This window comes from Pelobates fuscus, chromosome 10 (genome assembly GCF_036172605.1).
Source record: "Pelobates fuscus isolate aPelFus1 chromosome 10, aPelFus1.pri, whole genome shotgun sequence".
Taxonomy (NCBI): domain Eukaryota; kingdom Metazoa; phylum Chordata; class Amphibia; order Anura; family Pelobatidae; genus Pelobates; species Pelobates fuscus.
The window spans coordinates 127,696,102-127,721,397 of NC_086326.1; the positions used below are offsets into that span (position 1 = coordinate 127,696,102).

Here is a 25,296-nt window from a genome sequence, read left to right on the forward strand (position 1 = left end):
GACTCCCCCCAACCCCCACCATCCCCAGTGGTGTATTTTAGTTTTGCGCTGCCCTAGGCATGACTAAACCTGGGCACCCCCCTAATCTAAATTTACCCTACCCCTTCCTGTCAAGGCCGCACCTCTTCCTCTTTAAACTATACCTTTTCCTACTACTTTTAAAGGGAAACTATAGTTCCAGGGAAGCAAAGCGGTTTCCCTGGCACTATAGTTTCCTGAAGCGCCCCCCTCGGCAATTAGATGGTTAAAACTCCTTTGGTCACTTACCTTAATCCAGTGCCGATGTCCCTCTGCGCTGCGTCAAGCTTCTCCTCTGCGTTGCATTAAGCTTCACCATAGGAAAGCATCGTATCAATTCTTTCCTGTGTGGATTTAGCAGACGCCTGATTTCCTCATGCACAGCATGAGGACGCCCAGCATCAGTTAGGCGACTTTGGTCGCCTAGCCACCCTGAAGTCCCTCTAGTGGCTGTCTGGTAGACAGTCACTAGAGGTGGAGTTAACCCCTCAAGATAATTATTGCAGTTTCTGTGAAACTGCAATAATTACACTTGCAGGGTTAAATAGATTGGTACACTGCACCCAGACTACTTCAGTGAGCTGAAGTGGTCTGGGCTCCTATAGTGTCCCTTTAAGCACACACTCTGGCACACACATTCACTGACATACACACACAATGACAGACACACAGACGTCGCTGACAGTCAGACACACAGATTTGACACACATTAATTGACAGACACACATTGGCAGATACACACTTACAGTCACACACATACACGCAATGAAAAACACAAATTCACTGATTTTTCCCTGCCCCTCCCCCCCACACTAGTTTAAAATCTCCTCCAACCTTCAAGTCATCCTGTCCCCCGGCACAGCAGTTCCTCTTCTGTTTAGGTGCAATCCATCACGACTAGACAGGTTGCACCCAGGTGCAGAATCAGCATATTGCTTTTAAATGCCAAAATCCTCCTTCTTATACCACAACTCCAATCACATATTAACATCCCTAATCTCCCGCTGCCTTTGCACTCTAGTGAGTGGCACAGGTAATATCTCCGAAAATACCACCTTGGAGTCCTTTTCCTAATTCCCTGAACTCATTGTTTAAGGCCTTCCATCTTCCTCTCACTTTGTCATTGGTGCCAATATGGCCCATGACAGCTGAAGATGATATGAAGGTATAGCCACAAAAGTTAATAACTTGCATGTCAAATAGATTTTTCAAGACATAGCCAAGGATTAGCATAAACCATGTGCATTTGTAATCAGATAAACCATCTGCCATTTTTGTTTGATATTTAATTTACTATTTACAGGGAGCAAATGCTAAATTCAATCTACGTCTGGTTGGACCAGGAGGAATCTTGCGCGTTGTGCCTCAAACTGTGTTAAATGAAGCTCAAGTAACCATCATAGTGGAAAATTCTGCTGGAATAGATTATGAAAAATTTCACTTTCTTGTGTTTAAGGTACATTTTTTAATGAAATCTTTTTCTATATTTCAGATGATAGAATGTACATGTGGAGACACGCCACTGCCCAAATACAAAATAAATAAAAATAACTGTTTATTAGGTATACCCTAATGAAAGCATAAGTGCATTTCATTATGCATTTTTTCTTTGTGACCATTTAGCTTGCCTGCCTCTTAAAAAAAGATAGACATACACTTGATTGGTTCACCAAAATAAAAATGGACCGCACAATAATCATAAGATAAATATTAAGTAATAACTCCAATTACCCAGTAAAATTAATAATGCCTATTTCCAAATGTAATAAAACTATTTTGAATGCAAATATCTAAACACATAATGTATGAGAAACTCTCAACTTTAAGCAGAATTTAGTAATTTAGTAGCACTTAAATGAATTTCTCGCCTTTTTGTCTTCTCGCAGCTTCTTGCCATAGAAGTTAACACACCTGAAAAATTTAGTTCAACAGCTGATATAACCATTCATCTTCTTGACATCAATGACAACGTCCCAAAGTTCTCATCAGAGTATTACATTGCCAGGATTCCTGAAAACTCTCCCGGGGGCTCTAACGTTGTAGCTGTGACAGTAAGTACAAGTTCTTTTGACTTTCACCTGTGACCTTGTCAGGTGCCATTATAGAAAGAGAAATTCTTTCCTGGAAATGGTTAGAGATCAGAAGAATTTTATGATCTACTGCAGGAATACCAATTGAGTCTCATTCATTGTTATATAGAGTTTGGGAAAGTAATACACTTTTAATATAATTATGATTTGCATCAATGTTCTTTAGACATCAATTTCACTTAACTTATCCATATTAATTGTGTAAAATATTGTAATATTTAAAATGCATACAAATATATAAAGTGTTTATGTGCATACATTATTAGTGTTGTGCACACCTTTGTCAAAGTGCATAAAGTGAAAAAATATAAAATACTTACAATATGTAGTTAAAATTGCAGGCAGCTTTGTATCATCTGAGTTAACACTCAAAGATAAAAAACACAGAAAAAGAACATAGTGTGATATATATACAGTTGCAAGAAAAAGTATGTGAACCCTTTGGAATGATAAGGATTTCTGCACAAATTGGTCATAAAATGTGATCTGATCATCATCTAAGTCACAACGATAGACAATCAGAGTCTGCTTAAACTAATAACACACAAATAATGAAATGTCGCCATGTTTTTATTGAACACACCATGTAAACATTCACAGTGCAGGTGGGAAAAGTATGTGAACCCCTAGACTAATGACATCTCCAAGAGCTAATTGGAGTGAGATGTCAGCCAACTGGAGTCCAATCAATGAGATGAGATTGGAGGTGTTGGTTACAGCTGCCATGCCCTCTAAAAAACACACACCAGTTCTGGGTTTGCTTTTCACAAGAAGCATTGCCTGATGTCAGTGTCAGTGGCGTCTCTAGGATTCATTTTTAGGGGGGGCACATGGTGGGCCTGGGACAAAAGTAGGGGGGGCACATTTAACCCCGCCCTCACCGCAGTTTGACCCCGCCCCTGCCGCATGTTAAGCCCCGCCTCTGACACAATGTGTTGGTTTATTTTTGTTTTTTTTATAATCCCTGGTGGAGAATACATTATTTTCCACCAAGGATTATTAAAAAACAAACACATTTCCCTTGATATAGTCCATACACACACACACACACACACACACACACAGACTGTTGAGTCCTTGCACACACAGAGACACAGACTTCTGACCACACACACACACACAGATTGCTGAGTCCATACACACATACAGACTGCTGAGTCCATACACACACACAGACAGACTACTGAGTCTATACACACAGACAGACTGCTGAGTCTATACACACAGACAGACTGCTGAGTCTATACACACAGACAGACTGCTGAGTCTATACACACAGACAGACTGCTGAGTCTATACACACAGACAGACTGCTGAGTCTATACACACAGACAGACTGCTGAGTCTATACACACAGACAGACTGCTGAGTCTATACACACAGACAGACTGCTGAGTCCATACACACAGACAGACTGCTGAGTCCATACACACAGACAGACTGCTGAGTCCATACACACAGACAGACTGCTGAATCCATACACACAGACAGACTGCTGAGTCCATACACACATACAGACTGCTGAGTCCATACATACAGGCTTGAGTTGCCATGATAGCAAGTACAAGCTAGTAAAACAATACATATTGAGCAGTTGCATGGCAATAGATAACGGCACCATTTTTTTTTTGTAGATTCATCGTAGATACAAAATATTAAAACAAGCATTATAAGGGTGTTAGGCATGAAATAATTAGGATTTTCAAAACTTTTTACGTGGATTGACTGTATGAGTGGTCTTAATATGAGAGGACAGTTATCAAGTATGTAGTGATATAAGTGAGAAATGAGGAAAAGTCATACTGTGCAGGCTGACCATGCTATTAACAGTAGTACCACTGGGTAGTTAAGAATGGCTGATAAACAAAAGTGGGTCTCATGTGTTGTCGGAGTGGTAAGCTAGGCTGTCTCATTTTACCTGTCAGGGGTAAATGGGTAATAGTAAGCATCCTTGGTGACAATTTCTAGAGAAAAGGCTAGTTGGGTCAGATATGCAGTCCATGGTGGAGAAATAAAGAGATGGCAACAGGCCAAACCTAAGAGAAAACTTTAGTCATACACACTGCCTGCAAGGTTGGCATCAGGATTATAACGTGCTGGCATCTAGTACCACCGCTTGGCAGTTCCATGTATTTCTTTCAGCCAATGCCTGTAGATGGGAGGCCACCATTCTTCATGCCTGGTTCGGCTTCCCCTCTCTCCCAGTGTGGAGGGTGTAATCCACATTGCTGGGCTCATGCTTCTCTGCATGCCCTGGCTTCCGAGCCGCCATCTTGGGTGCTCCACGAGGGCCAGCGTCTTGGTGTAGTATTCGGGATTTGGAGATGGTACTCGGTAGATTGCCCTCACTCCCCTTCTTGATTTGTCGTTAGACACGCTGTGAGGTTCTCTGCCAGTTTCAATGGTGGGACCAGGGCTCTTGTGGGCTCCGTGGTGCAGGAGCAGTTGGTGAAGTCCCCTTAGTCACCGCCATTTTGCAAGGTAGGCATTGGGTGTTCCGGGCGCCTTAAGCTCCTCATAGTTTGAGCTCTCCCCAGTGGGGACCGGGACCGGCAAGCGACTCAAGAAGTCAGCGTGTGGCAGCTGGAAAGGGAGGCATGGTGGCGGCCGTCCACCTCGCTCCTCTCCCGAGTAGGCCGCAGCCTCCAAAGCCTCGTACTGCCTCCAGGGGGTCCGAAAAATCCGATCTCTGGGTCTGCTACCTCTGCCGCAGCCGTGTGGGTATCTCGTGAGTTTGTTTTGGGGTCACAAGCTAAAGTGTAGCTTAAGAGGTCAGATTTCTCCAGAGTTTCTCCTGCATGGGACCGGTCAGCATGTCGGTTCGACCCCGCCCTCAGTGTGATCCTTTTTTAAATGAATGTAAGTGTAAAAATGTAAAGAAGCACTCACAAATAGAGAGCAGATAAGCTTGCTCTAACTTTCAGAGTGTGTAGACCTCTCTTAGGGTCAAAGATGCAGGAGAGGACGCCAACCAGGGATTCAGTAGTAATTCTTTATTCACATAACACTTTAAAAGTGTTATGTGAATAAAGAATTACTACTGTAAATTACTAATGTAAAAATACTGTAAATTACTAATGTAAATATTTCAGTGCGTGTAGACCTCTCTTCGAGTCAAAGATGCCTCGGTGGAGTGGGGACGTTCTTTTAAAGTGTTTTGTGAATAAAGACTTATTAAGCACTATTAAAAGAATTATTAAGCAATTAAGCATCTTTGACCCTAAGAGAGGTCTACACGCACTGAAAGTTATAGCAGGCTTATCTGCTCTCTATTTGTGAGTGCTTTTTTAAATTTTTACACTTACATTCATTTAAAAATAGGATCACACTATGTTATTTTTATGTGTTTTTTTGAGTGTTAACTTAGATGATACAAAGCTACCTGCAATTTTAACTACATGTTGTTGTAAGTGTTTTACATTTTTTCACTTTATGCACTTTGGCAAATGTGTGCACAACAGTAAGAGCTTATGCACATAAACACTTTATGTATTTGTATATATAATCCTTATTGCACCTTATTCGTTATTTGAGTTTCGAAGAGTGTATTTAAGGGCTTTTGCACTTAAGGTGCTGCTTTTCTTCTTTGCACAATATTTTATTACATCTTTTTTAATATTTTATTTGAACAATATTGTAGCGCCACTTTTTACTGGACCATTTATGTACATTTATCCATATTAATTGATACTTTGTATAAATAGCACAGGTCTCCATTATGGCTGTTGGTACATAGTTATTAAGGACTGGTTACTATTTACATTTAAACACATCGTTAATGATACTATAAATGTTACGGTGTTGAAACAGAGCTAGATTGACATCCTTTTTACTCAAAGGGAAAATGAATGTAATCACCTCCAGTACCCTTAATGAGATGATGAAGAAAATGGTTTACATTTTTATCATAATTTTATTTTCCTTATACATTGCCCCAGCTTTATTAGCTAATATGTAGGTCCTCCTATGCACAGTAGAATGGACAGGACAAAACAATCTGATGTTAGTATAAATAGGCGTTCTAACAGTCTATGAAACTAGCTCTGACATCTCCTTAACATCCTTAGTAACAAGATTTTTTTTATTTATTTATTTATTTATTTATTCTTTATTTTTGTTTGACAAATCAACATATGACAAGGCAGGATGTACCGGTTTACGCATAAACGGTGGTCAAGCGTAACACATCTTATTACAGTAGAGGCATACATTTGGTAGGCTTGGTAGACATTGGGTAATACAATACATGCCCAGTGCACAAGGCTCTTCATTTGGGGGCGCGGACATCGCACATGTGCTGTCAGTTTTTATTTATAATGCGCAGTGACTCGGTTACAGGGGGCCAGGTGGGAAGGTGGGTTTCTGTGGGCATCCGGTGGTGCCTACCGTAAAGCTATCCAAGGGTCTTAGAGTATACTTGGGTCATGACTTATCTTTCAGTGATGCGGTGGAGCCGCTAGCAATGTTAGACAAGGGTGGTGGCCCTGCTTACTTGCTCCAATTGCAATGTGTCATCTGTACTATGGTACCCATGGCTGTCTTTTTTGTACCCGATTCAGCTTAGCTTCGGCGTGTGTAAATACCATTCCATTCCCTGGTGCCTACCTGTCTGGCATGTGATTACGTGGGTGTTTGTGCTAATTGTAAGCTTCAGTGGGCTATCAATGCCTATGTGTGCTAAGTATGTAAAAAAGTATAGAGAAGGCCCTCGTCTAGAGCAAGGACCATAGTGAGAAGATGAGTGAGAAGTAGAGTAGATAAAGAGGAGGAATAGCAGAGAAGAGGAGTGGACCAGGCGCCCGGGCAGGCAGGGGGGACCCAAGAGGGAGGGGGGAGGGAAGAGGCAGGGGGGGAGAGGCAGGAAGGGGAACAGGGAGCCAACCAGCGCCTCTCCCCTGCGGGGTCCACAGGCCCGGGCAGTCCCAGGACCCCCCAGGCATCGGCCCCACTTTCTACAAAGCGTTAGGTCAGTCACTCTGCCAAGGGGCATTCTTTCCAGCGTCCCCATGTCTTCTCAAACGCCTTTTGGGTGCTTTGTACCCTGGCTGTGAGGTCGTCCATGAGATAGCTATCCTTTATTTTTCCTAGGATCACTGATCTGGGGGGAGGTTGCATTTTTAACAAGCGTTGTGCCAGGGCCCGCCTGGCTGCCACTGTGATTTTGTTGAATAGTTTTAGGTCGTATTTGGGCCTGTCGTCTATTGGCCTGCCTAGGAGCTATGTCCACGGGTCTAGGGCGGGTGCCCTCTGGAATACCTGACCCAGTATGTCTCTAACGTCTTCCCAGAATGTGTGGATGATGGGGCATTCCCACCACATGTGGATGTATGTGCCCCTAAGACCACAGTTTCTCCAACACAGATCAGTGGGTGTCTTTTGCATGCGGTGGAGTTGTATTGGGGTGGTGTACCATCTAAAGAGGGTCTTAAAGGACTGTTCTTGCATAGAAACGCAAATGGATGATGTAGCTGCCGTCTCCCAGATATCCTGCCACTCCACTCCCTCTAATACCTCACCTAGGTCCCTTTCCTATTGGTCAGTGTATGTAAGGTTGCCCCATTCTTTGGTTTCTGAGCATATGTGTGCATATAACAGTGTGATGAGGCTTTTAGGAGATTGCTCTCTGAGACATATGTTTTCAAAGAAGGTGGGGGTTGTGAGTGCGGCTTTTTTTTTTTAACATTCTTTATTTTTCTTGTGCATAAGAAAACATAACAGATGGGCCTGTAGCACCACGACAGCTAGTACAGGCATTTCAATAGCAAACATTGTCATAGCAGAGTAATACAGCACATTTTTATATTTATGAGAGCAGACAGGCTAGGAATACTTGAATAGGACTATAATAACATAATTAGCCTACGTATGCATGCTTGTATATTAGTAATGGGATTGGTTAAGTTTAACTGTAGTTGTGCTTATACACAGTGTCATGTGTACAGTAGTAAGTAAAGGTTGAATAGTGAACTATAAAACATGCATGGTACAGGTACAGGTGCATCAGGCCTAACGTTGCTGAGACTGTTGAGGATATGGTACTCGTTTTGAGATTAACTATACATTGTGGGTTGTTTTTAGTACTATGCATATTCAGAAAATACAAATTAGTCAAATGCTTATATCAAACGTGTTGTATGAGTCATAATAAGATAAAACAGACTTTAACATTCTACGGTGTAGCATATCAACTGTACGTTGCATTAAAAGCCAAATTGAACGAGTATATCAAGTTATTTATAAAGGGTTGGGTGGTGCACTGGGCGTTTAGTCCTGCATTGCACGGCTAGCGGCCATAGCGGTGGGCCTGCATACCGTCATCCGATGCCACTATTGTGTTTCAGTAGGTAGTCCTTAGTACTTGCCAACCCAGTGTCTTCTCTCACCCTGTTGCTTGTCCATGTCAAGCGTCGGTTCTTAATCGGAGCCAATGCTGTCAGGTATGGTGCGGGCAGATCTGGATACTCCTTTTGGTTAGGTCCTTGCTGGTAGTTGTCTGTACTGACGTGGTATGCTAGGGATATCTCTTCCGTAGCGTGTGCCGGGTTTTGGACTCTGTTGCTGCGGGCCTTGTGAGTGCCGGTCGTCCGTTGTCTCCCTGGCGTGGATCGCACGCCTCCCTGGCGTGGATCGCACGGCTGTGTGGTGCCACGATGCATCGGGGGCGGGAGTCCCCTTCTGCCCCGGGGTTGCATGAGGGCTGGTGCGTGTAGGCCACGAGCCTGGAGACCGTTGTGGCCCAGGTTCTACCCTTTCGGGGTGGTGCGAGGAGTCTTGGCAGGTCGCTTGGGTCTTCGCTTTGCTTTTCCCTGCTTGTGTGGCCGGCACCTCTGGGACTTGCCCCTTGTTGCTCTCAGCCCGGGAGGGCTTGTAACGTGGGCGTCGGAAGCTTGGGTTTTTGCGTTGCCCTGAAGCGGACCCTCACTCACCCGTCCGCCATCGGCTCTGGTCGTAGTATGGGAGATTCGGCGTGGCTTTTCTGCCCGCAGGCGTGCCTCCAGATTGATATATATAAAAAACACAGAAAAGGAAAAAGAAATCGAGAGTGAATGCTCAAATCACCAAAGATGTGAATCACTCCAAATCACATCAGATAAATACAATGCAAATAACGTGCCTCCAGCATGACCCAGAAGCGGTCAAAGATAAGAATAATGGGGTAACTTGCTTGTTCACAGGTGTGCATGGCACCAGGTTGTTTTCGGTGCTTGTCAGATAGCATTGACTGATAGTGCTCCGCCATCTTGGGTGTTCCCGTCACCGCGTGTCTTCTGAAGGTCTTTGTGTCTGTCGCTTGGTGCTGGGTTTGAGACACTCCATTTGGCGGGGACCGGGATATCTCCCGCCGGTCCATAGGGGGGGTGCGTGTTTTTCACTCGTGTGTTGCGTTCAGCATCTGGTGGGAAGGTGGCCATCCTTCCCCCGTGCCTTTGCTAGGCCTCATTCCGTTGCCGCGGTTCCCGGTCGAGACTGGTGTCGAGTTTGGTATCGGCACGTACAGGATTGCTTCCTCTAGCCGATAGGCTGATTTGTGGAGAAATCTCAGCAGTTTTTCTCAGGTTATACGCCGAGTTTGGGTCAGCTCGGTAGGAGCTCCTGTAACGTGCGTCTGGTCAGGTTGCCTGTCCGGCTCCGCCCCCGAGTGTGGCCTTTTTTGTGTGCGGTTGCCTAGCATAGTCTGCGATCTGGAGGTACCTGAAAAAGTCGGCCGGGGTTAAGTGGTGTCCCTGCTTTGTGGTGTCAAATGGGATGATGGATCCTTCCACATATAGGGTGCAGGCTCTCTGTAGGCCAGTATGTTCAATGTTTCTGAAGGCTTGTGCCACCAAAACGGGTGGGAAGGCCCTGTTTCTAAGGTAGGGCATGAGGGGAGAAGGGGAGGATGACAGTCGGTATTTCTGAGTTGCTTGATCCCAAATATGAATGGAGTTTGTGATGGCAGGGCAGGCTGTCCGCAGTATGGGTCTGAGATCCTTTGGTACCCAAATAAAGTATTGTGGGGGGTCAGCTCCCATAAGAAGAGTTTCCAGTTCTACCCATTTTCTCATGTCCATTGGGGAGTGCCACATCGCAATCTGGGCCAGCTGGGCAGACAAGTAGTAATTATGTAAATTGGGAAGGCCTAAACCTCCCGTTCATTTTGGGCGGTATAGTGTGTGTCTCGACACCCGGTGTCTTTTGTTTTGCCATATGAAATTGCCAATGGCTCTTTGGAGGTTGGCCAGATCTGTTTTTGCGAGCAGGAGGGGGAGGGCCTGAAATAGAAAGAGGATCCTAGGGAGAACGTTCATCTTAATGGAGTGAATCCGGCCCATCCATCGAACCAATTCTCCATGTCTCTAATAAGGGTGGCTATCAGGGGAGGGTAGTTATTGTCAGGGTACCTGAAGCCTCTACCTCTGAGAGAGGTAGAGACTTAGAAGTTTATCCGTCCGGACGGCATGTCTCCTCGGTTCCTCGCGGTTCACCCGGTCTTGCAAACGCCGGCCGCGAGGGAGTCACTTGCTTTTATAGCAGGAGGCCCGGAGGCCGACGTCATGACGCCAACCCGGAACGCCCTGTCACTCAAATCTGTGGAGACGAATCAGGACTCGCCGGAGGCGTGTCTTCTCTCCCTAACCAGGGTATTTAACAGTGTCTCTCTCATTTACTCATTGCCCTGTCGTGGTTCTAGTCTGCCTAGTCACACAGTGCTCTGTTATTCTCTTGTCTTTTGGTTCTGACCCGGCTTTGTTATTTACTTACCTGTCTTTCTGTTATCCTTGACCCGGCTTGTCTCTCGCTTACCTGTCTTCTCGTTCCCTCGACCTCGGCTTGTCACTGACCATTCTATACGTAGTTTTACGTTAAGTCCGGCCATTCTAAGGTCCGGTATACGTATCTGCTACTCTTTGTACTCTGCGTGTTGGATCCCTGACCCGATCCTGACATTACGACAGGGCCATGGATCCTGCAGGTACAAATTGTCAGCTTGGTTCTCCTGATCCTAGGTTTGACGCCATGGAGCATAGGATGGATCAGATGGCTCTAGCACTACAGGCGCTGCTATCACGTCCTATTAATCCACCTGAGGAGATGCGTAATACGTCTGCTCCTTCTGTGGGTTCAGGGCTAGAGGTAGCTACTGTAGGTGCTTCTTCCCGAGTTACCCCACCTGTACGTTATGCTGGTTCTCCTGAGAGGTGTCGTGGGTTTTTGAACCAGATCAGTATCCATTTCGAGCTACAGCCCCGTTCCTACCCTACTGATAGGGCAAAAGTGGGATTTATTATCACCTTACTCATTGAGAAGGCTCTGAGATGGGCTAATCCATTGTGGGAGAATGATAATCCATTAGTCTATAACTATAATGCCTTTGTAGCTGCTTTTAAAATAACTTTTGATCCCCCTGGCAGGAAGGTCAATGCAGCCAGATTACTGTTGCGCCTTAGACAAGACAACCGAACACTTGTGGATTACGCACTAGAGTTCAGGTCTTTGGCGGCAGAGGTAAAATGGAATGAACAGGCCTATATAGACGTATTTTTAAATGGATTAGCTGATGAATACTTGACGAGGTAGCGACAAGAGAGCTTCCCGAGAACTTGGAGGACTTAATTTCCTTTATCTCTCGCATTGACGAACGTCTAAGGGAGAGGCAGAATACTCGAGATAGAACCGGTAGATCTTCCTTTAGACTAGCACCATCATTTCAAAGTTCTGAAACTAAAACTCCACAGTTTTCAGAACCTATGCAGTTAGGCCTTACTCGCCTGTCAGAGGAGGAGAGACAGTACAGGAGAAGGGAGGGACTGTGTATGTATTGTGGAGCCAGAGGTCATGTACGTTTGAGCTGTCCCAGTCATCCGGGAAACGCTTGCACCTAAGTTTCTCTAGAGGACAGACCTTGGGTGTTTCGATTTTGTCCTCTACTCATAACTACAAAGAACATAGACTCCTATTACCTGTCTCTTTAACTCGGGAGAAGGGAACCTTAGAGACTATGGCATTGATAGACTCCGGGGCTGCTGAGAGTTTTATCGACCAAAATTTTCTCACCAAACACACTATCCCATCCCAGTTAAGGAAGACACCCTTGGCTGTTGAAGCCATTGATGGTAGACCTCTAGTTGAGCCTGTGATTTTCCGGGAAACCACACCCCTTAACTTAACTACTGGTATTCTACACAAGGAGGAGATATCCCTACTACTCATTTCATCTCCCTCTGTTCCCATAGTCCTGGGATACTCCTGGCTTAAGAGACATAACCCCGTTATAGATTGGAGATCAGGGGAAATAGTTTCGTGGGGTCAGGATTGTCAAGAGAATTGTTTAAAGAAAGTGTCACCTCTCTGTAGTGTTAACGCACTTAATAACGCTACCGACTCTACCAAAGTACAGATACCGTCCTTGTATCAAGATTTAAAGGCAGTATTTGACAAAGGAAAGGCTGATACCTTACCACCACATAGGCCTTTTGATTGCAAAATTAATTTACTTTCTGGTACTATGCCTCCCAGGGGTCATGTATACCCTTTGTCTACGAATGAGAACTTAGTTCTAGAGGAGTATATTCGTGAAAACCTAGACAAGGGGTTCATTAGGAGATCCTCCTCTCCTGCTGGGGCTGGATTTTTTTTTTGTTAAAAAGAAGGATGGTTCTTTAAGACCCTGCATTGACTACCGAGGTCTTAACAAGATAACCATTAGAAATGCATATCCGATTCCCTTGATCACCGAGCTTTTTGATCGATTAAAGAGTTCTAAGATTTTCACTAAGTTAGACCTTAGAGGTGCTTATAATTTGGTGAGAATTCACGACGGACACGAGTGGAAAACTGCGTTCAATACTCGATATGGGCACTATGAGTATACTGTAATGCCTTTTGGTCTCTGCAATGCCCCGGCGGTATTTCAGGATCTTATTAATGAGGTTCTTAGGGAGTTTCAAGATGACTGTGTTATTGTATACCTAGATGATATACTTATACATTCCAGGGATATTGAAACTCACCACGGACAAGTCAGAAGGGTTTTACACAAACTTCTTCAGCATGGCTTGTACTGCAAATTAGAGAAATGCAGCTTTGACCAATCCCAAACTACCTTTCTTGGTTACGTGATTTCTGGAGAGGGGTTTGAAATGTATCCGGAGAAGCTCCAATCCATATTAGATTGGCCTTTACCTAAGGGTCTCAAGGCTCTTCAGAGATTTATTGGTTTCTCCAATTACTACAGACGTTTCATTAAGGGATACTCCTCTATCATTGCTCCCATCACCAATATGACCAAACAAGGGGCTGATACTAAGAATTGGTCTACTGAAGCACTTCTGGCTTTTAAGACACTCAAGGAGCTGTTTGCTTCCGCACCAATTTTAGTTCACCCTGATACTACACTACCTTTCCTACTCGAAGTTGACGCTTCTGAGACAGGTATAGGTGCCGTTCTGTCCCAAAGGTTGGGTGTAGATAAACCATTACATCCTTGTGGATACTTTTCAAAAAAATTGTCAGGTACTGAAAGCAGATATGACATTGGTGACAGGGAACTCCTAGCGGTTATCATGGCCTTAAAGGAGTGGAGACATTTATTGGAGGGGACTTTGCATCCTGTTACTATTTTGACAGATCATAAAAACTTATCCTATATTGGAGAGGCTAAACGACTATCATCTAGACAGGCCCGTTGGTCCATATTCCTCACTCACTTCAACTACATACTCACATATAGGCCTGGTTCTAAGAATTCTAAAGCCGATGCCTTGTCTCGCCAATATGAACCTGCTGCCATATCTGAGCCGGTTTTGTCCTCTATAGTACCCAAGTGTAACATTATCGCTAACACTACTCTCAAAATCCACTCTCCGCTGCTTGATCAGATAAGGAGCTTGCAGCGTCTGGCACCTAGACTGACTCCTGCTTCTAGACATTTCGTTCCTCCTGAACTCCAACTGGAGCTCTTACAGTGTCTTCACGAGAGTAAGGTGGCTGGTCATCCGGGTGTCCGCAAAACGTATTCTTTGATCTCCAAGGATTTCTGGTGGCCTTCGTTACGAAGGGATATTAAGGATTTTATCGGAGCCTGTGAGGTCTGTACTAAAACTAAACTACCGCATTCGCTTCCTTGTGGCCTTCTACAGCCTCTGGAAGTTCCTGACAAACCTTGGTCCTGTGTGGCGATGGACTTTATTGTGGATTTGCCTGTTTCTAAAAGGCACACTGTTATCCTTTCCGTAGTTGATAGGTTTACCAAGATGGCACATTTCGTACCTTTACCTAAACTTCCGACTTCTCCTGAATTGGCGGAGATATTTGCTAAAGAGATTTTTCGCTTGCATGGGATACCTTCGGAAATCACTTCTGATAGAGGCTCCCAATTTGTTTCACGTTTCTGGAGATCATTCTGTTCTCAATTAGGCATCAAATTGAATTTTTCTTCCGCCTATCATCTTCAGTCTAACGGAGCTGCCGAACGTACCAACCAGAAGATTGAGCAATACTTACGTTGTTTTGTTTCCGAACACCAGGACGATTGGGTCGGTTTGATTCCTTGGGCGGAGTTTGCGCACAACAATCTCGTTTGTGACTCTACTTATTCAAGCCCCTTCTTCATGAACTATGGCTTTCATCCATCTATTCTTCCCTCGGTTTCTCCTTCCCAAGGAGTGCCGTCGGTTGATGTCCATGTTGCCAATTTGAGGAAGTTGTGGGATCAGACTCGACAAATTCTTCTACACAATTCTATGCTGGTTAAGAAACATGCTGACAAACGTAGAAGGGCGGCTCCGAATTTTGTTCCAGGCGATAGAGCAGGGGTAGGCAACCTTTTAGCAGCACTGTGCCGATATAGGATTGTGATGTCCCGGAGCGTGCCAGTCCTATTTTTTTATAAATCGAGGTGTGTATGCTGCCGTATTCTGCTTGTGTTATTTTTACTGTGATTGCTTTGTATCACTGTATTTGTACGTATATATGCAGGGCTGTCTTTAATAATGACTGGACCCTGGGCAAAGCATTTGCTTAGCACCCCCTGGACCCTGTCCCCCCCTTCCCAGGCATGCAATCACGTCCTCCACCTCAACACAGTGGCGGACCTAAAGTAGAGAGGTGCAAGAATTCTTGGCGGTCTGGTCTCCCTGTTGCACGGGTGATTAAAAGGTAGATCCCCATCTGTCGTGCAACTCCAGAAATGCATTGATTTGTTTTTGTGGAATATGTTTGTATGTGGTGTTGGCATGATTGCAAGCACACACACACACACACACACACACAGATATACTGACACACACAGAGACATACTGACATACACACAGACATTCTGCCATACAAACATACTGACACACACACAGATATACTGTCACAGATATACTGACACACACACAGACATACTGACACAAACAAAGACATACTGACACATAGACATGCTGACACACAAAGACATACTGACACACAAACATACTGACACACACAGATATGACACACACACAAACATACTGACACACACACACACACTGACATACTGACACAGACATACACTTTAAAACTCACCCTCCAGTTTCCTACCTTTCCTGCTGGTGGCTGAAGGAGTTGGGAGTTGGGGTCTAGAGCTCTTGGCCAGCCCCCCTCCAATCTGCCTACTCTTCTTTCCTGCGCGCTCCTCTCTTTGTGGGAGGAAGTGATGCGTGGCCGTCACTTCCTCCCAGCCTGCTGCCGAAAAGCAAGGGGCCCGCTCGCGCTGTTAAAGAACCTCAGCGTGTGACCGGGTCCCTGCTGACAGAAGCCCAGCGGGTGGTCCTTTGTGCATGGGCCACCCGGTGGGCCTCCTTAGTGTGCAGATTACCAGCCAGAGGGTTAGAAATAGTTGAGGCCAGCAGGGCTCACGGTGCAGCTGCCCAGTTTGCCCCGCGTTAAAGAAGGCCCTGCGTATATGAGCTATTATATTGTTTATGTTCATGAGTAGTTTATGGTATTGTGTATGATACATATGAATGTAAGCTGTGTATGGGTGCTGCTTGTGGAATTGTGTGTGTGTGGATGGATATGTCAAAGTGTGTGTTTGGTAGTGTGTGGGGGCTGTTTGGGGTATTGCATGTGGGGTTGTGTTCATGTATGTGGATTGCTAGTGGTGTTTCGTTTGTGAGGATTGTGTGTATGTTTGTGTGTGGACTGTCCGTATTATTTGTATGAGGGGAGGGTTATTCTGCATTTCTGTGTATATCTAGCAGTGTGGGTGACTTCCCTGGGTTCCAGTGGGGATTAGTCCGGCCAGGTACATGTCAAGGACAGGAGCTGCAACAGCAACTGCGAGCTGCTCTACTACAGTGTGGCTTCCTATTCACAAGTGCTGGGAGGAAGTGATCTGAGATCACTACCTCTATGTGCTGCAATGCATAAATTGAGGATTGTCCTTCACCTCCTTTTCGTATTAGCCGATATCTAAAGTTTTACTGGGACTCCTGACAGGCCAGAGCCTGTTTGACTCTAGCAGCCTTGAGTGCCGTGCAAAGACACCTCGAGTGCCGTGCATGGCACTAGTGCCGTAGGTTGCCTACCCCTGCGATAGAGTTTGGTTAAGTACTAGGAATATTCGGCTTAAAGTTCCTTCCATGAAATTCGCTCCTCGTTATATTGGTCCCTACAGGATCTTGACTCGAATTAACCCAGTGGCGTATCGTCTAGCTCTCCCAGCTGCTTTACGCATCCCGAACTCCTTTCACGTGTCATTGCTGAAACCTCTAATCTGTAACAGATTCTCCTCCACAATCGCCCCTCCTCGCTCTGTTCAGGTGGAGGGTCAGGAGGAGTATGAGGTTAACTCCATTATTGATTCTCGTGTCTCCCGGGGGAGAGTACAATATTTGGTTGACTGGAAGGGTTATGGTCCTGAGGAGAGGAGTTGGGTGCCACAGGAGGATGTTCATGCTCCTCGCCTTCGCAGGGCATTTCACTTCCGCTTTCCATCTCGCCCCGGCTCCTTCCGCCCGGTGGGCGTATCTGAGAGGGGGGGTACTGTCAGGGTACCTGAAGCCTATACCTCTGAGAGAGGTAGAGACTTAGAAGTTTATCCGTCCGGACGGCATGTCTCCTCGGTTCCTCGCGGTTCACCCGGTCTTGCAAACGCCGGCCGCGAGGGAGTCACTTCCTTTTATAGCAGGAGGCCCGGAGGCCGACGTCATGACGCCAACCCGGAACGCCCTGTCACTCAAATCTGTGGAGACGAATCAGGACTCGCCGGAGGCGTGTCTTCTCTCCCTAACCAGGGTATTTAACAGTGTCTCTCTCATTTACTCATTGCCCTGTCGTGGTTCTAGTCTGCCTAGTCACACAGTGCTCTGTTATTCTCTTGTCTTTTGGTTCTGACCCGGCTTTGTTATTTACTTACCTGTCTTTCTGTTATCCTTGACCCGGCTTGTCTCTCGCTTACCTGTCTTCTCGTTCCCTCGACCTCGGCTTGTCACTGACCATTCTATACGTAGTTTTACGTTAAGTCCGGCCATTCTAAGGTCCGGTATACGTATCTGCTACTCTTTGTACTCTGCGTGTTGGATCCCTGACCCGATCCTGACAGTTATATTCATGCATCTTGGATGGGTCGGCAGTCAATTGGACTCCCAAATATGTAATTGATTGTGTTGCTATATGGATGCCATGAGCTCTGTGTATGTGTGTTATTACGTCTGGCGATAGCCCTATCGGTAAGGCGCTGGACTTGGACATGTTGGGTTTGTATCCCGAGAGTGGGCTAAATAGTGCTAGGGTCTCCTGTCCCGCCCTCATTGAGGTGACCGGAGATGTGAGGGAGAGGAGGACGTCATCGGCGTATGCCGAGACCAGGAACTCCCGTCCTCTAACTGTCACTCCCTGAATATCAGGATGTTTGCGTAGTGCCTGTAGGAGTGGTTCTAGTACCAGAGCAAATAAGAGGGGGGACAGCGGGCAGCCCTGTCTCGTACCATTGGACAGTGGGAAAGGGCGCGAGTGGGTCCCATGGATGCGCACCTGTGCCAAGACCCCATTGTATAGTGCTCGTATTGTCGCAATGAATGTATCTGTGAGTCCCAGGTGGTCGAGGAGGGTAAACATATACGGCCATTTCACCCTGTCGAAAGCTTTTTCAGCATCGAGTGAAACTATGAGGGTGGGGGTCTTATTTTTTGTGTTGTCGCCAGATGATGTCGTAATTCTTGCGCGTGTTTTCGAATAATTGTCTCCCTGGGATAAAACCCACCTGGTCAGCATCTATGAGTTTGCAAAGGAAGGGGTTAAGTCTTTCTGCCAGTATTTTGGCTAGCAGTTTTGCATTGTGATTAATAAGTGATATTGGTCTGTAGTTCCCTGGTTGTTGCGGGTCCTTACCCGTTTTCGGGATCAGTACTATGTCGGCTAAAGTGAGGTCCCCGTCCGGGAGGCCCCCCGTCTGAAAGTCATTGAATAAGTTTGTCAGGTGAGGGGTCAATGTTTCTCTAAAGGTTTTATAGCAGCTGCCGTGGAGTTTTGAGATGGCTCTATCTACTTCGTCCATCGTGATCTCGGAGTCGAGAACGGCTGTCTCCTCCGGGGACAGTCTGGGTAGGTCTAACTGTCGTAGGAAGGCGGTGGTCGATTCGATCTCGCTCGCCCGTTGCGATGCAGTGGTTGGTGAGTGGCTGTAGAGGGACTTATAGAACTCGGTAAAGATCGAGGCTATGTCAGTTGGGGCTGTCTTTGTGGTTCCGTCCGGATGTTTCAGTGAGGTAATGTGGTGTTGTGCTTGTCTCGGTCTTAGGGTGCGGGCCAAGAGAGTATCCATCTTATTCGCCTTCTCATAGAAGGTCCGTTTGGACCAGAGGAGGCTGCGGGCTGCGTCGTCTTAAAGAAGCTCCCTTACGGCCCGCCTAGTCGTGTCTAGTTGGGCAAGTGTGGTCTCCGTGGGGGAAGTCTTATGGCGCTGTTCCCTAGTTCGTAAGGCTTCCATTAGTTCTCGCAGGCGTTGCGTTTTGGCTTTTTTCTTGTGGGTGTCGAGTTGGATAAACGAGCCTCTGATCACCGCTTTATGCGCAGCCCAGAGTGTGCCCTTGGCTAAGTCGGGGGAGTCATTAGTGGTAAAATAGAAGGACAGATTCTCCTTAATGGAGGTCACTGCCATGGGGTCGTTTAGTAGGGAGGTGTTGAGCCTCCACGTCCATGGAGGGGCTGTACCTATGTGCTTAATGCAAGTGTATGTCTGCGTGGTCCGACCAGGTGATAGATCCGATGCTGGTGCGTGCGACCTTGGGTACGGCGGCGCTATTTACCAGAAACATATCTATTCGGGAGTATGTGTGGTGGGGGGCCAAAAAGAAGGTGTAGTCAGTGTCTCCGGGATGCTGCGCCCTCCAGATGTCTATGAATCCCGTTGCTCTGATAAATTTATGGAATGCTTTATCCGGAGCGCCCCTGCCCTGTGAGCGCAGTTGCCCTGCCTTCGCGCTTCTGTCCGCAGCTGGGCACGGAGCCGCATTAAAATCGCCGCCTAGGACCTGTATGCCATGCGAGAGGGACTGAACCTTCTCCTCCAATACTTTCCAGAAATCCCCCTCTGGGGAATTAGGAGCATATACATTTATGAGATGTAGGACTTGCGTGTTTAGTGTGCCTGAGAGAATAATGTATCTGCCGTTGTTGTCTCCCTCGACGGCTGAGACCCTGAAAGGGCAGTCATGGCTAAGCAGGACTGCTACACCATTGCGTTTGTTGACGGCCCTGGCCTCATATACAGTGTTGAATGTACGGTCCCTAAGAGTGACTGTGGCATGTTTGGGCAGATGGGATTCCTGTATAAAGGCAATGTAGGGATGCATGCGCTTCAAGTCACGAAATATTAGGCGTCTCTTTTTGGGGGAGTTTAGTCCCTTAACATTTAGGGAGGTGACATTAAGTGTCATGGTCGTGTCTGTCTGGCATCGCTAATGTCCCATTGCCAAAGGTGTTCTGGCAAATCGGGATGGAGAGGTTTGAGGATGGTGTGGATTAAGTCCAGCAGTGGGCCTCCCCCAGCGGTCTCCAGGAGCCCGCGAAGGCGTAAATTATTCCGTCGGGACCGGTTGGCCAGGTTTATCTGGAGGACTGCCGAATTGTGGGCATCCACTGTGGCCTCCTGTTTGTGTTCTGATGGTTCTGACTCCCAGTGCCTGGATTTCATTCTGCAGGACCGCGGTGGATTTTTGAATTTCTCCTGCCAGGTAGTGTCTGAGCTCTGCTAATTGCGCCAGAATCTGTGGAGTGTCCCCCACCTGATGCTCCTATGGGGAGGCACTGCGCTGTGGCGCGCTTGCGGGTGCACGGCCTGCTCTGGCGCCATCTTGGGCCTGATGTGAGGCCGGTTTCGCGGCGGCAAATAAGTCCGCTACCGACGTCCCCGACTCCTGCCCCTTCCTAGGCTGCTTCTTGGGGTTCCGTTTGTCCATCCTGCAGGGGTTTTGGCCCGGTTCAGCTATTGAAAAAACGCTGTTTATCGCTGTAGGTAACAGTTTACTGCAAAAAGTCTTCAGGGACTGACTAAACCCACCAGAACAACTACAATGAGCTGTAGTTGTTCTGGTGACTATAGTGTCCCTTTAAGTATGGAAACGGCTTACCGTATTCTTGATTGGTACATTGTAACTTTAGCTATTAGGCAATACCCACGTTAAACCACAAATGCGAGTAACCAACAACAAATATTTCGGAAATCAGTTAAAAGGTTTAACAACCCAATACTCTAAATTTCTAAGGACATTATCCACAATAGACATCCAAAAGGTACTAACACAGAGTAGTTGGATTCTGAGAGTTGTGAGTGCCTACCCAGTACCATAACCCTAATTTATTCACACACATTTCATAGCACAAACAAAAGAAGAAACAGTTTATAACAATACTGTTAAAGGGGCAATATAGGCACCCAGACCACTTCAGCTCATTGAAGTGCTCTGCGTGCAGTGACCAGCATCTAATTATTGCAGTTTTTAATAAACTGCAATAAATACCTGGTAGCGTTATCTCCTCCTCCAGCCACTAGAGGGTCTTCTGGGTGATTAGTCAACTTTTGGTTGCCTAAATGATGCTGGATTTCCTCACGCTGTGCATGAGGACTTCCAGTGTCACTGGAATCCCCATAGGAAAGCAGTGAATAATGCTTTCCTATGGGGAAATCATAATGCAGCGCGTCCATTGCCGTGCATGCGCATTAGGTCTCCCCAACCGGCTGATGTCGCCAGGGGTGGAGAGAAGGCGAATCCTAGCCTGCGTGAAGGGACATTGGCACTTGACCCAGGTAAGTGACAGAAGGGGTTTTTAACCCCTTCTGCACCACAGTTTGCTTTCCTGGCACTATAGTTTCCCTTTAATAAGATTAAAAGGTTATTCCAAGCATCATGACCACTTCAGAGTACTTGAGTCTGTATGTGCAGCATTTCAGTTTCAAACGTGACATATATTGAGATATTTTATTTTCCTGTCAGTGGTTATTTCCACTCCCGGAGCATCACCAACCAGCCCAGAATGAGAGTTCTGTGCATATTCATTGCTCAAACGGTCATTCTTTGACAGAGAGTGCTCAGATGATGCTCTCTGCCAATAAGTTGGGATCTAGTTACTGCAACTCTGCCGAAGACAGATGGACATAACCAGACACGAGAGGAGATCTGGTGTCTGGTGGATCCCAGGTAAGAGGGTAAACTATTTTAAAACGATTTGCCCTATTACCGAGGAACAGCACTAGGGTGCTCCTGGCATCATAATCACTACAGTTAATAATAATTAATAATAATTAATGCCTAATCATAAAGAGAAAAACTATGCATTAGTGACAATCTGCTGACTGAGTGTGAAAAGTACCAACAACATGGTCCAACGGAAATAAGAGGACAGAAATGCAGACCCTCCCCAACCACAAATATTTTAATCAGCTTAGCGCTCTAAGCCAATAAATGAGTCTCTGTAAACAGAATATTAAAACCTCCAAGATACCTTACTCGGAAATTGTTAAATCTCCATTATTCTGAGCGTTCATGTCTGCCCCAAAGGAGTGTGTCTTCTTAGAGAAACCTCTGAATGTAAAGTTTAAATGCAAGATGGTACTGATTATCACGTCACATAAAGATGCAAATATCATTCAAAATGTGGAGTAATGTAGTGTTATATCGTGAGCTATAAGAAACCTCATCATGACAAACACCACCATCAGTATGACTAGAGCTGGCTTCCCCACATGGCCACCAAGCCCATGGCCTCGGGGCAGCAGGCAAAAGAGGCAGCTCTTAACTTTATGCCATAGGTTGGAGGCACTGTTAGCAGCCTCGTTCATTGTTGGCAGACCTGAAAAGTATCACTAGACTTCTTGATGTTTGCGAGCAGAAATTAAGATCTCTCTAGATTCTCTCTGATTCTTGAAGTCCCAGCTAGCAAAGAGTGATTTAAATGCTGTTTCTGCAAAGGTCCAGAGTCAGATAACCTTGACTAACCCTGCTAGACACCGCACTTATTAAGTCTACACATGCACAGTTTAATAAAAAGGATAATTAGACATTCACTATAGTTTATGGAAGGTGAGGGAAGGAGTAATTCTTACAAGGATTCCCAAAACCTTAGACAATACAAAATAAACCAGAACAGAAATCAGATAAACTGTGCCAGAAAGTTGATAATTAGAATATAAAACAAGTGTGATTTGTATATATAAATCTATACATATAAACTATATATATATATATATATATATATATATATATATATAGATACATACATACATACATGGACCAATAAAGATTCTATAAGATCAGTTTCAAAGATTAAAAAAAAAAAACAATAGTGCAATATGAAATAGCAATGTAGGTGGTGTCAATATATCAAACGATTAACTCGTTAGTAACTAGTAAGAGCTCTACTGCAGTCATCATGGATGGTACAATCCCCATCTAAGCATGTATGATGATCAAAGATGGTATGCAAACTCCATATCCTGTGGTAGCACAATATGTAAAAACAGAAAAGAAATCCAAAGGCACAGTATATTTGTGTAGATTGTATTTATAATAAAGTATCCAACACTGTACTGTGCAAGAACACCTATATGGTGGTATAATCCCAACCAAGGATATTCAGAGCCATAAAATAAAAAATACGTTTGCTCCAGGATATGTGTAGTAGACCTAGTTCTATGTCTGTACGGTTGCCCATCCTCCCTTGTTTGTTTCCCGAACAAGTGTCCACCCCCATTTGTTCGTTGAACATTCTGTGTTCCTCATGCTCTATATTTTCCCTTTCCCGAAGACATATAAGCACTCTCCCGAACACTGACAGCGGTACTTGGTCATCGACTTCGTGGAACCAAATTTGGCAACTTGACCACATGGTTCCTGGTCCATTTTTTCCATCATGTTGGCTCATTTGCATGACAGGAGAGTGCTAATTGGAGGGAAGATACTATGGGAAACAATCGCTCCCTAAGAGCCAGGGGGAGCATTCATTTCTTCAATCACAGGAACTCCCGAAAGTTGACCGGCCAAAACCACTGTCTACCTTGGAACTATTTTGGGCATCGCCTACGTGTGCGGCCGGTCAGAGCTTTACCCCAATGGCAATTTCCCTACACTGCATGAATCTGAGCACTATTTGGACAACTTGGGCGCTCAGATCAGGGCTCTTCGGGGATATAGGATATGTGGGGTTTCATATGTTTTAATTATGTGTAATTGGGGTACTTTTATGTTTTTTATGTTTGGCTCTCTGTATCTGGAAGATAATTGACTTACCGGTCTTTGACTCAATTATCTCCCAGACACAGAGACTCCTTGCCGGGGTTTGCATTGTACTGTATGGAGACCCTATGCTGGGGTTCTGGCTATAAAAGACTTTGTCTCTGAATAAAAAATAGTTGTAATCTCAGAACTGTGTGTCGTCCAGTTAGTGAGAGGGGAAAGAACTATTTACTTTTCAGCGCCTTGTTCTAGTTTGAGAAGGATTCACTAGGAATTACTAAGACTTAAGTATACCTCCTGTAATGACTTGCATATCCCGGACCATCATCTGAAGATGACATGCCATGTACTATAGCAGTAGTTGTCCATTCACCATGTTAGTCATGGGCTAAACATTGCAATGGCAAATAAACATAATATAAAAAGTACTCTAATAAGCATTTATTAGCACAATTCTAATAATGAGGTAATATTAAAATGCACATATTAGGTACTTACTACAGTTGAAGGGCAATAGATTAAATATAAGTGAAACAATTATATATATATATATATATATATATATATATATATATATTTTTTTTTTTTTGTGTAGAATATAAAAAAAAAATATATGACATAGTGCCCCCTGTAAATAATGAGAGGAAAGCCGTATATATAATATCAATTCTAAAATGTGAAAAAGTTACATTGGAAAGGATTTGTCAAAATAAATATTGTGTGGGTAGGTAAAGGATATAAATAAGTAAAAATTAGAATAAATAATATTTTCAAAATATTACAAAATTATTTATAAATTATACAAACTTAAAGGCAGCTAAATCCATATTGAAAGGGCAGGACAGGAAGTGAACTTCGTACATCCTTCAGGACCATGAAGGGAGTGCTACTGAAGCTTTCCCTGCTGGCCCTAGTGCACTCTTCCCAATGTGAGAGTATCTAACGATGCACTTGCACTGTACGGCTTGTGGACAGTTCCATGGTGTCCCAAGATGAAATTGAAGTAGGACTGAGGGATAGGATATGAATAGGACCCAAAATCTGGACTATTTTGCTTAGGGAGAGAGTTAAGGTCAGACTCCCTGTCACTAAAAGATGTGCGCTCATCGAGATATCTTTAAAAGTGCTGCATGTTCCCAGCTCTCCAGGAATAGAGAAGCAAACACTTTTTCAAAAAGTGGCCTGGTAACCTTAAAATAAAAACTTGTCCTGCCTAAACAGGACGCCTCCTTCTGCTATGGAGGACAGGAAAAAGGCTGTCTATTAGAGAAAGAGCAGTCTTTTTTATGCATCAGAATTGAATTTCCTCTCCTTTCAACTGAGTCGGCAGAGCTAACCCATTAGTTAATGCTGAAATAATGATTGATCAGGAAAGAAAATATCTATCTCTTGTTCCCAGCTGCTTAGGAATTCAAAAAATTCTACAGTCATCCTCAAACCAATTATGATACCTGCAACCCTTGATAGCATTATTTTCCATAATACATTGCTCAATGCCTGCCTGACATTCT

General features: G+C 45.0%; 1 protein-coding gene across 1 annotated transcript in view; it reads left to right on the top strand.

The window, feature by feature from the left end:
* CDHR1 (cadherin related family member 1) overlaps nt 1-25,296 on the top strand; it is a 166,393-nt gene that overhangs the window by 108,397 nt on the left and 32,700 nt on the right. Inside the window, exons 12-13 of the mRNA XM_063435215.1 lie at nt 1,322-1,474; nt 1,905-2,069. Coding sequence (XP_063291285.1) covers nt 1,322-1,474; nt 1,905-2,069 — 318 coding nt within the window. The remainder of the gene's footprint in view (nt 1-1,321; nt 1,475-1,904; nt 2,070-25,296) is intronic.